The sequence below is a fragment of the Pituophis catenifer genome, unplaced genomic scaffold, assembly GCF_029215685.1.
Source record: "Pituophis catenifer annectens isolate HBS135680 unplaced genomic scaffold, rPitCat1.0.hap2 SCAF_3, whole genome shotgun sequence".
Taxonomy (NCBI): Eukaryota; Metazoa; Chordata; class Lepidosauria; order Squamata; family Colubridae; genus Pituophis; species Pituophis catenifer.
The window spans coordinates 96,617,287-96,630,273 of NW_027256883.1; the positions used below are offsets into that span (position 1 = coordinate 96,617,287).

Consider the following 12,987-nt stretch of genomic DNA (forward strand, 5'->3'; position numbering starts at 1 on the left):
TGTCCCACGATACCGACAGATGCTTGAATACTATTCTCTCTCCCTTGCATTCCAACCACCCCCTCCCTGTTATTGTCAAGCTGAGAGCAAAGAAGCAATGTAGGTGAAAGTGCGAATCGGTCTTGACACTGAGGCTATAAAAATGGAAGCATATCTCTTCATATGCTGCTTTTGTTAGACTCAATCCTTCACCACATAAATTAAAATTTCCATTAGTATTTCCTTCTCTTTCACAGGAAATAAATTTCTGTAAGAGCCCTGAAGAGGGGAAGAGGTATCTTACCTTGGAGGTAACCAAGTGGTGGGTCTTTTTTTAAGTTTAAAAAAGGATCCTGTGCATACTCACCTACTTGTCTGAAACAGCACAGGCATTCTTTTCATCTTACAGCTTCTTCCAATGTTGTCCACATCTGGCAATGCACCATTATTTGGTCACAATAATGCAATATGGAAGTGCAAAATTGTGCCGTTTAAGCAACAAGTGCTTGTGTGTGCATCTAAATTATTTTAAAAAGTTGAGAAAGGACACTCATAGACACACCAGCTATCTCCAAAGTAAGCTAATTTTACAAATATTGCTTCTAATTCCACAACTGCATATCAGGCTTTTCAGATTCTGACCAAAGTACCTGCCCTGTTCTGGATTCTGATGAAGCAAACCCTATGGAGCTTACAAATTTCACTCCATGCATCGATTGTCTGAAAACAGACACTCCATGGATGGAGTGTTCTGTGCACGGAGCTGTTTATTCCTGGCTGAGATCACTTTATATAGAGAGATTAAATACAAAAGGTAGACACCCACTAGTCAAATTTATCTCCTGCAAATCCATGCAGTTTACCTGGCAGCAGCACAGCAGTGGTGTGTCGTTACTGCTGTCCTGTATGTTTTTCAATTTCCCAGTCTACTTTACAGGCCTCAGATTCTCTGGTGGTCTCACATTCAGTTATGAACTGACTCTGCATCACTTCCAAGCACAGACAAAGGTAGGACAGTGCTGCCATCTGGTGAAACAATTTGGGAGTTTACAGATCTGTAAATTTCTTCAGAAATCTAGAAGGCAGGCAGGCAGGTAGGCAATTAGAAGAAACAATTGAACATTTTCCTTATTATCTGTATGATAAAAGACATTTTGCTATAGCTGTGTAAATAACAAGCAGTTAAAACAATATGAAGAAAAGAAGAGACAAAGTGCAATACCTGAAATCCTGGGATATTCTCATGACCATAAAAAAGTCTTATTCTGGGCTATATTCCTTGTTTCCAGTCTGTATTTTCTCCTTTAATTATTTCAGCATAAGATACTTATTCAGCATGGTTCTTAAGGAATAAGCACCACAAACTGTATAAATGTAGTCCTTGGGTTACTCGTTCAGACAAACTCATTCACTGTTACAACAGTGCTGGACAGTGGCACTTAGGACCGATACTTGATGCTCTAGCTGCTGCAGTACCCCAATTGCCACATAATCACGATTTGGGCACTTGGCAACCATTTTGCATTCACAACAGTTATAGTCTCTCAGTCACATGATGGCCATTTGCAACCTTCCTTGCTGGCTTGCCAAGCAAAGTCAAAGCCAGCAGGGAAGGTTTCAAGTCACTCCTCTAAATTGCTGCCCATTTTTCTCTCATGGAGCCCTAATACTGAGTACGAGATCCTGGGATCTGAAATTCCATAGTGTGTATCTGCCTGTAGCATCCCTCCCCATAGGAACTTGTACTCCATAGCACACAGCCCCCTTCCTGGCCCTGATCATGCCAAGCCAAAGTATATACCTTTTGCCTGCCCAGCCACATTTATGCTGCAGCAACTCTTCCCACTTGCTCACAGTCACGCTGCACCGTGCCACCTATCCCCCCACCTGTACTTGCATCGCAGCACCCTCCCATCTGACCGCACTCCATAGCAGTCACCTGCTTGCCACCTGCTAGTAAGCTGCCAATGACTTTGTTGGAAGCCAGCAAGAAGTTGGAAATCCCAGTCAAATGAAGTCCTCACTTAAGAGTCGGTAATCCTGGTTTATTGATAGTAACCAGGACTGCTGGGATTGCCATCATTAAGGGATGGGGATCATGTGGCATCATGTTTTACAACCACCTCGTTTGAATGATGGGAATTCTGGTCCTAATTACCATCATTAAGTGAGGACTAGTAGTCTTCCCCATAGCACCCCATAGCACCCCATTTCAACATGTGTTGAATGTTTACTGGAGGCGCCTCTGGCATTTGCTCAGATTTAACAAGCCACAACTGCCTCCTAAAATGAGGGTTCCCATGATTATTGTTGTTGTTGTTATTGTTGTTGTTATTCATCTGTCAACAAATAAGAAAACAAGTAACAAAATAGACACAGACATGGACACATGAAAAATTTTTGGCATAAAAAAAAGGATATAAATTGGCAAAACATAGCCATAAACACATAAAGTGATTACATATAATTGGGAACAGTAGGACAGGGATGGCAGGCATGCAGGTGTACAGTACCAGTATCACACCCAGCAACGGGTTTAGGACTGTTTGCCTGCCTTGGCCGCACCTGTTTGGTCACCAGGGTTCCGCCTCTGGACATTCACTCCTAACATTTCTCCTCAGCTAACATGCCCCTAGCTGTTCACTCCGACCAATGGGCTCCAGCCCCTCTACCCTAGACACTTCAGCGCAGACCATTGGACAACATACTGTTTGTCCCTGGCTTTTAGCCCCCCAGAATACTTAGCCGCCAGCCAATCTGGCTGCCAATGCTGATGTTTTGTCCCCGTTGCATGCACGCACACAAACTGACAGCCAGGAGTTAATGAATCAAACAGTCAGGAATTCCTTTAAGATAACAGTCTTGGCAGCGAACCATGAACTGCCTGCCAAGAAATTTTATTCACTAAGAGAGGTTTTTACTCCTCAGTCCGATATATCAAATTAATTCCACAAAGCAAAGAATTGTCAAAGTCCAGTCCGAAGAAATCCAAAAAGAGATTCTAACAGGGTTCTAGAAACACGATATGACTTCCAAGCTTTTCAATTTGTCCATCACAAGGCCTGAATAGCCAACACACCCCCTTTTATCCCTTGTGGGATGTGGTCCAGTGACTCAGCTCAATCTCTGGCCTGCCCACGCCTCTTTCTCTGCTGCGCGTGCTTATCCTTCCGACGCTGTCTGGGATTCATCCAAAACTCATCCCCCTCACTCTCTATCTGCAGCTGCTCCAAAGTGCCTTGTTCCTGGCATATCTCTTGGCCTTCGGAGGAAACCTGAGGCATTGCCAGAGAGGAGGGTCCTGGAGAGGGAGGCCTTGCCAAATCCTCTCCTTCACCTTCTGAGTCCTCTCCCTCTGTTAGGACAGGCTCGGGGGTCGGAGTCACAACAGCTGGCAGCCAGAAGCCCCTGTGCAGAAGGGAAGGGGGTGAAAGCTCCCCTGTACCTAATCGTACAACGGCATTGGAAAAAGGGATTTATAAATAAATCCCTTTTATTTATGAAAAACATAAATAAAAGGGATTTATTTATGTTTTACACACTTAATGACCATTGCAGCATCCCCATGGTCAGATGATCCAAATTTGGATGCTTGGCAACTGACTCTTGCTTATGACGGCCTCAGTGTCCCAGAGTCACATGATCCCCTTTTGCGACCTGACCAATGAAATCCATAGGGAAGCTGGATTCATTTAACGACTTACTTAAGTCTTACTTACTTAAAAGCTGTGACTTACTTAAAAGCTGCAGCTATTTGCTTAACAATGGTGTGTGATAGCTGTCTCGCTTTGCAACAGAGATTTGAGGCTCAATGGTGGACATACAGTAAATCGAGGGGTACCCTTACCCTTCCCTTACAAGTGTGTCAATCACTGATGATCCGGCAGGCCTTTGCTCTCAAATTTTCAATCTGGTCCACAGTGATTGATATCCACTGTTGGAGGATGGATTGAGTAAAATGCATCGGAACTCACTTTAATAACGCTCTTGCTTAGTAACCAAAATTTTGGGCTTAATTGTTGTCATAAGTCGAGGACTAGCTCTGCTTTCCTCTGCATGGCAGCCTTGCCTAGTAAACTCTCTCCCTTTTCTGGGAATTTCATCCATCCATATCTCATTCATTTTCCCTTCCCTCTTTCTGCCTTCCCCTCTTTCTTTCTTTCTTTCTTTCTTTCTTTCTTTCTTTCTTTCTTTCTTTCTTTCTTTCTTTCTTTCCCTTTCTTTCTCCCTTCCCTCCCTCCCTCCCTCCCTTTCTTTTCTTTCTTTCTTTCCTTTCTTGTCTCCCTTCTCTCTATCTTTCTCTCCCCCACTTCCCTTCCTCCTTCCCTCTCTCCTTCTAAGGCTAGGATATCCACCAGAAACAAAAACTCCTTTGAATGAAGCCAGCTGCCCCCCACCCCCACTCTTCACTTCCTGTTCATTCATTCGTTATCAGGGAGGCATCATCAGGTACAGGGGAGCTTCTACCCCCTCCCCCTTCCTTTGGATGAAGCTGGCTGCTCCCCCCCCCCTGCTCTTCCCTTCCCATTTGTTCATTATCAGAGAGGCACGATCAGGTACAGGGGAGCTTCCACCCCCCCCTTCTGCACGGCGGCTTCTCGCTGCCAGTATTGGCAGCCAGATTGGCTGGCGGCTAAGTGTCCTGGGGGACTAAAAGCCCAGGACAAACAGTATGTCGTCCAATGGGCTGCGCCAAAGTGTCTGGGATGGAGGGGCTGGGGCCCATTGGCCAGGGCGAACAGCTAGGGGCATGTCAGCGAAGGAGAAACATTAGGAGTGAATGGCTGGAAACGGAACCCTTGGCAGGCGCAGCCAAGGGTACAAGGCAAACAGTCCCATTCCACCCAGCAACACCCTCAGCTTCTGATTACATGTGTGAGATGTTGTATCCTTACATGCCATGCCAGTGGTATACCTATACTCTGCACTAATTATGAATTATGGTTGTGTGAAAATTCAGGAAGTCAGTCAGTTGTTTGAATTATTTAGAAAATTGATCCAATTTATATATCTCAACTGAATCACTATGTCGGATCAATACAATTCAGATTTCTGCATCAAAAATGCAGCTTCTGTGCCTACATAGGAATGTTTTAATCATCAAAATCATTAGAAGACTGTATCAGGTGATTTTCTATTTGTTAAATTAATTTGGGAAGTATGTTTGAAGTTATTCCCTGATCTGAATTTTTTTTAAGCCGTAATGTAAAATATTTTACATATCTAGCATAAGGAAATATACTAGATATGTTATAGGAACCTCTCAGCAATATGTGAACAGGGACTACAACTGTTTGAAATGGCTTAGGAAAGGTCATTGCCTCTCCTCCACCTCCAGGTAAGCTTCTGGTTTTGATAGTTTATCAGTTAAGCACTTTGGAGTCCCATGATGCAGTACTAGATGAAAAGGGCTTTTCAAACTGATTTTAAGGAAAGAGGCCAGTGAGATTACAATAAGGAATCCTTTTTCTCATTTCTCTGGGAAGTTTTCAGGAATGGAATCTTTTAGTTCACTTCATGTTCACATGCAAACCTGATTCATTTAAAAGATGGCTGCTTATAAAATGACTCTATTATTTTTCTTCCTTTTCCATTCTGCTGCACTTTGGACCTGATCTCTAGAGAAATATTGCTATATAGGAAACATCTGCCTCATTTATCTGAATATTCACATATTTCATGTAATATTTAAAACATTATGGTTTTTTGAAAAAAGGTGTCCAGTGATCTGCTCTTCTGCATTATAGAATATTGGGAAAAAGATGTCCTGCCAACAGTTTACAGCAAATCTGGATGGACTAAATGATGGGAAAGATTTTGCAAAGGATCTGTTAAAGGTAATGCTATGCCCCAAAATGAGTCATTATGATTGATAAAAGGCCAGGGGCCTGAAGCCGAGACCCTATTCACACTACACATAAATTAGTGGATGATAAGCTACCATTGCTTCAGTGGTGGGTTACTCCCGGTTCGCACCGGTTCTATAGAACCAGTAGTAAAACCAGTGGGAGGCTCCGCCCACTGACCCTGACATCATGAAAATGCTTCTGCGCTTGCGCAGAAGAGCGTGTGCGTGAGCGAAGCAAGCACACGCGCGGCCCTGTTGCAAACCGGTAGTAAAGGTAAGCAGAACCCACCTCTGCACTGCTTACATGCTCCACCTGCAAATTCTCATTTTCATTCTTAAGATATTGTCTATACCAGTCTTTGTCACCCTGTTCTACAAATGTCTTGGACTATAATCCATATCATTCAGTTTACATAATTAATGGACATGATGCTTGGACATTATGGAAATTATAGGTCAAGACATCTAGAGGCCTTCAGATTGATGAAACTCAATGCAAATCATCAGAAAAAATGTTATACCACTTCAGCTTACAAATATAGAAAGTACTGAATTCCGATGTCTTTCATGTAAAAGCCTTCTGTCTGTTGAAAACCACCTGAAAAGATTTAAGGGTGCTACAAAGTTTTTATTTAAAGCACTTATTTTGTGTAAGTAGGAAGCTGCTCACATTCAAATTGCTTCTTCTATTACCTTCTGAAGTAATACAAACTTGGAAAGGAAAATAGAGATAACATAAAGTATCAGAATATGATGCAATTGTTAAATATCTATGTGCTCCAATTGCATATTAATTTCTAACTGCACTTTGTCATGTAATGGCCCATAGCCAGGAGTTCAGTCCTTATGGGCTCAGGGTTGATTCAACCTTCCATCTTTCCAAAGTCACTAAAATGAGGATCCAGATTGTTGGGGGTAATATGCTCACTCTGTAAACTGCTCAGACAGGGCTGTAAAGCGTAACAGAGCGATATAAGAACTGTGGTGGCACAGTGGTTAGGATGCAGTCCTGCAGTACTAATTCTGCTGACTGCCAGCTGCCAGCAAGTCAGCAGTTCAATTCTCACCAGCTCACGGTTGACTCAGCCTTCCATGCTTCCAAGGACGGTAAAATAAGGACCCAGATTGTTTGGGGCAACGTGCTGACTCTGGAAACCGCTCAGAGAGGGCTGTAAAGCACTGTGAAGCAGTCTATAAGTCTAAGACTTCTATAGCAATAGCACTTAGATTTATAGACTGCTTCACAGTGCTTTACAGCCCTCTCTGAGCGGTTTCCACTGTTATTGCTATACAGGTTTTTCCAAACAGATGTTTATTTCTATACCCTTCTCACAGTAAAAACAAAAACAAAAAAAACAGGTTCTACAAGAAGTAAAATCTAAGAAGTAATGCAGAATGGTCATGTAGTCTGTACCACTGTTAACATGATTAATATAGATTTATATCAAACAGCTAGCTATCTTATAGAATTGGTTCTTTACAAAAAAAGCTCACTTAAATTAGACCATTATTATTGAAGAATTTTATTTCAGTTACAATCTTCTTAAAACCAGAGCTATGAAGATAAAACAGTAAGATAGTTCTAAAAATGCTAGTAGAAAACCAAAGCATTTATTATGTCTTGATTATTCATTGCTCGTATACTCTGAATAATGGTTACAAAATAAATAAACAAGCTCTTCAAATCTATTTTTCCATATAGGGCTGGCCATTAAACAAAGGAGGCAGCTTGAGGGTGTTCAAGAACAAATGTCTATTGCACACCTTGTTCTAAACTAAACTGATCTGGCTTATTGTCCCTGGGAAATGAAAGATACTGTCCTGTGCCTTCAGTGCTGAAGCAAAATGGCTATGTCTAGTTTTTGTACACAGAATGCTGAGCAAGTGCAAATTTTATCTGTAATACCCTGCATTAGGATAACTGTAAAAATATTTCCCATATCAGAAAATTTAATAATGATTAATAGATATTCAGAAATATTCTGGTAATATTATGTTCTTGTTTCAGACCCTGTATAACTCCATAAAAAATGAAAAACTAGAATGGGCAATGTAAGTAATTGTTTTAAATATATAGATTATTGTCTGGTGACTGTAACCCCTATAAAGATATTGATATTCTGTTCCGGATAGAAACAGTAGGCACATCTTGATATGAATGATAAACAATTTTAGGAGTTTGTAAAAAACATTGTTCTCCATAGTAAATATATACTGTTTTGAGAGCTCATTTTTAGAGCAGTGTTCCTTAGTATTATATAAACAGGAAGAGATAGCAAAGCATTATTTAAACAAGCTTGTTAAAATCTATAATTCCAAAAGTTCAAAGAATACAATAGAAAAATATAAATTGAGTAGTCCAATTGCTTTTTTAAATACTTTAAATGCAGTATTACCTTCAATAGAATGGCTGCAACTGTATTACCTACTGTAGGCATCATTTCATTTACTGGTTGCTATTGTTTTCTATTTGTAGCCAACCTTGTAACTGAGGTGTATGGTCAATAGTTGAAATTATTTAATTAATCTATTGCAGGACATAACAAGTTAAAGCCAACCTTGACTAACCTGAGAAAAATTAAGGAGGGTTGTACCTGGGAATCATCAAGGAAATCCTAAGGCTGGAGGCTAAATTGGGAAATCAAAGCAATATCCCAAAAGGCAAGGGGAAACCTTTTCACTGTAGCCCAACATGGATGTATCCATTCAGTCACCAAGAATTAAGTTTGGCCCAGAGACTTTCTTTTTTAATGGAACTCAGGTTACTGTATTATTTTCAGTGCCATCTACATTTTAGCAGCATTCTTATTAGACTAACCTAAATTAAATGTTAATTTAAGAAAAAAAAAATTCAAGGGCTCAGTAATGATTACCTCAAAGCAGAGCTTCAGATATTTTAGTTTGGACTTTAATACAAAGCCAGGAAAAAGAAAAGCTTTGTTTCCTCCCATAGCCATTTAGTGTGGGACAATCATCAATTTCTCTGTCCTGGAAGTCTCAACAATATTATTCTTCCTTTCATGGTATTTATTGCTGTTGAAATTCATTTATATTGGTTTTACTAAATAATCTATTTCACATATATTTGGGAAAATATGTTGTACAGATAGTCCTTGACTTACAACAGTTTGTTTAGTGACCATTCAAAGTTACAACAGCACTGAAGAAAGTGACTTATGACTGTTTTTCACACTTGCGACCATTGCAGCATATCCATGGTCACGTAATCAAAATTCAGATGCTTGGCATCTGATTCATATTTATGACGGTTGCTGTGTCCTGGGTTCATGTTCACCTTTTGCAACCTTGACAAGACAAGTCAATGGGGAAGCCAGATTCACTTGTATAACTGTGTTACTAACTTAACAACTGCAACAATTAACAACTGTGGCAAGAAAGGTCATAACATGGGGCAAAACTCAAACTTAACAAATATCTCACTTGGTAACATACATCTCGGGCTTGGTTGTGGTCATAAGTCAAGGACTACCCGTAGTCCCTGCAATATTCTTGACAAGTTTTTTGGTAAGTAATTTGCTTTGGCTCCTTCATAGGGTAAGAGAGGACTAGCTAAAGCTCAGCTAGATGGATTTTTAAATCTAAGACAGGACTAGAACTCCTGGCCTCCCATTTTTAGCCCAATGCTTTGATTGTTACACCAAACTGAGTTTCTTTTTAATTGAGGAAGTGGCTAAATATGCTTGAGAAAGCGCACATTATATGATACTGGATCTTAGATCTTTTTTTTTTATATTGAAAAGTTTTACAAAGAAAATTTCCCCCCCCCAATATTCCCCCCACCCTTTTTCCCTCCCCACCATCCCCACCGCCCTTCCCATCCCACCCTCCCCCCGAGACTTCCCAGAGCAAAATACAGGGTATTTCAATTAACAATCATATACTAAATTAACCTACCGTATTTTCCGGCGTATAAGATGACTTTTTAACACATGAAAATCTTCTCAAAAGTCGGGGGTCATCTTATACGCCCGGTGTCATTCTCCTGTAACCAGGCAGACCAGCCCGAAAGACTCTAACGAGCCTTAAATGGCTCTGGCGATCCAAGCTCTGACGATCTGCTAATCAGGCAACTCAGCTGGGATCGCCAGAGCCATGGAGAAGGAAAAAAGTTTTCCCCCTCCAGCTTGCTTACCTTAGCTGCTTGCCTTGCTTCGCTTGCCTTGCTTCGCTTGCCTGAATCCATTCCATCAGCAAGCAACTCCCTGTCTGCAATCAAGCAGGCAGGGAGTTGTGGACTTCAACTCCCAGAATTCCTCAGCCAGCAAAACAAAGCTGGCTGAGGAATTCTGGGAGTTGAAGTCTACAAGTCTTAAAGCTGCCAAGGTTGGAGACCCCTGTTCTATTGGGTAAGTTTTTTTCCCCTTTGGGATCTTTAAAAAAAATAGTTAATTGGGTTTTTTTTGTAGTTGTTCTTTTTTAGACCTAGCCATTTAAAGTTTAGGAAGATTTAAATTTAGCTTTCATATAAAAATAAAAATAAAATAAAATAAAATAATATTTGTGCAGCTTTCTGAGATTTAGTGTGTTTCTGTAGTGTTTAATCTAACTACACAAACACACAAAATCTCACAAAGCTGTATGTGGAATTTTGTGTGTGTAAAATGTGAAAGTTGGGTTTTTGGGCTTTTTGTGGCTGTGTGAGGTTCTTGCTTGTTGCAGGGGCCATTTTGGGTCTAACACAGCTGCTTTTACATTGTGGGTGAGCCAGTTGTGTTGTGTTGTGTTGTGTTGTGTTGTGTTGTGTTGTGTTGTGTGTGTGTAAAGTGTGAAAGTTGTTTTTTTGGGGCTTTTTGTGACTGTGTGAGGTTCCTGCTTGTTTCAGGGGCCATTTTGGGTCTAGCACAGCTGCTTTTACATTGTGGGTGAGCCAGTTGTGTTGTGTTGTGTGTGTGTAAAGTGTGAAAGTTGTTTTTTTGTGGCTTTTTGTGGCTGTGTGAGGTTCCTGTTTGTTTCAGGGGCCATTTTGGGTCTAGCACAGCTGCTTTTACATTGTGGGTGAGCCAGTTGATGTTTTTTAATTTTTATTTGGTGTGCGTTGGAAGAGGGGTAGTCCTATACGGCGAGTATAGCCCAAACCCTATATTTTAACAGGAAAATTCGGGGGTCGTCTTATACGCCCAGTCATCTTATACGCCGGAAAATACGGTAACTTATTCTTAAACTACCAAATCCCCCCCTGAAACCTTAACTCCACTATGGCTAGAATTTAACATTCATTCATAAGCTATTTGATATTTTCTTGTCTGATACTTATTTTGAATATAATCAATCCATCTTCTCCATTCCGATATGTATCTTTCTTGTGTATAGTCCTTCAAATACGCTGAAATTTTCGCCATTTCTGCTAAATTCGCTACTTTCAATGTCCATTCTTCAATAGTAGGCAAAGAGTCCTTCTTCCAGTATTGCGCTACCAACAGCCTAGCTGCTGATATTAAGTTTAAAATCAGTTTAGTCTCTAATGCTGTACAATCCATCGTTATACCCAATAAAAACAATTGAGGAGTAAATTTCAACCTTTTTTTCAAAATGTTCTGCATCACCCACCAAATTTTTATCCAAAATGCCTTAATTTTCTTACAAGTCCACCATATGTGATAATAAGTTGCATCATCACATTCACATCTCCAACATTTAGCTTGCAAGTTCGGGTACATACATGATAATTTTTTAGGATCTAAATGCCATCTATAAAACATTTTATAAAAATTCTCTCTCAGGTTTTGTGCTTAACATTTCTAACCCAAATCTTTTCCCATGTTTCTATCATCATTGGTTCCTGAAAGTTTTGTGCCCATTTTATCATATAATCCTTAACCAATTCCGCTTCTGAATCTATTTCCAGTAAAGCGTTATACAACCTTTTAATATGCATCTGACTTTGATCTCTAATCTGTTTTACCAGGTTTTCTTCATTTTGCATGATACCAATTTTTTGATCTTCCCTCCACCTAGCTTGAAGCTGACCATACTGAAACCAAGTATAAATTATCCCTTCTTCTTTCAGTACATTTAAAGATTTCAATTGCAGTTTACCCCTTTCCATAAAAAGAAGTTCTTTATAAGTAATCACCTCCTGTTTTTGTTCTATACTTAACATTTTCTATTGCATGTCTGGAATTTGCCCATATAGGTATCTTGTAGTTTAGTTTATATTGATACTTTTTCCAAACCCTCAACAACGCATTTCTAAGTATATGACCCTTAAACACTTTATCCACTTTTTTTTCATATAACAAATAAGCATGCCATCCATATAACAGGTCTTAACCTTCTATATTTAACATTCTCTCTTCAGTTAAGTTAAACCAATCACTAATTTGTGATAAAACAGCTGCTTCATAATACAATCTTAAATTAGGCATTTTAAGACCTCCTCTCTCACGTATATCCTGTATAATTTTCAATTTCACTCTTGGTTTCTTCCCACCCCAAATAAAAGTATTAACCCCTTGCTGCCACTCCCTCAAATTTCCATCTTTCTTAAGCACTGATATCATTTGAAACAAAAATAAAAACCTGGATAATACATTCATTTTTATTACTGCTATCCTTCCCAGTAGAGATAGTTGTAACTTTTTCCAGTTCTCCATTTCTTTCTGCACTTTTTGCCAGAGAACTTCATAATTGTTTTTAAATAATTTTGTATTTGAGGCTGCAATATATACTCCTAGATATTTAACCTTTTTAACTATTTCAAACCCCGTTATTCTTCCTAAGTCTTCTCTTTGAGATATAGACATATTTTTAGTTATCATCTTTGTCTTATGTTGATTTACTTTAAATCCAGATACCCTACCATATTGACTTATTATGTCCAACATGTGTGGAGCTGATTCTATACGTTGAGATAAAGTAACAACCAAGTCATCTGCAAACGCTCTTAATCTATAATCTTGCCGTCTATTTACAATTCCTTTTATTTTGTCAGAGTCACGTATCTTATTAATCTTGGCAAAGATTTTGTAATCAGTATTCAAAAGTGATATTGGCCTAAAATTTTCAGGTTTGGCACAGTTTTGATCTTCCTTCGGGATCAATGAAACAAAAGCTGTTCTCCAAGAGGGTGGGACTCCTCCCCCGATTGAATTTTACAAAATAAAACTCTAAGCGGTTCTACCATTTCAGACTGTAAATTC

At 39.7% G+C, this 12,987-nt stretch overlaps 1 protein-coding gene across 1 annotated transcript in view; it reads left to right on the forward strand.

The window, feature by feature from the left end:
- Positions 1-12,987, forward strand: part of PSD2 (pleckstrin and Sec7 domain containing 2) — a 152,965-nt gene that overhangs the window by 70,404 nt on the left and 69,574 nt on the right. Inside the window, exons 7-8 of the mRNA XM_070939150.1 lie at positions 5,727-5,816; positions 7,836-7,879. Coding sequence (XP_070795251.1) covers positions 5,727-5,816; positions 7,836-7,879 — 134 coding nt within the window. The remainder of the gene's footprint in view (positions 1-5,726; positions 5,817-7,835; positions 7,880-12,987) is intronic.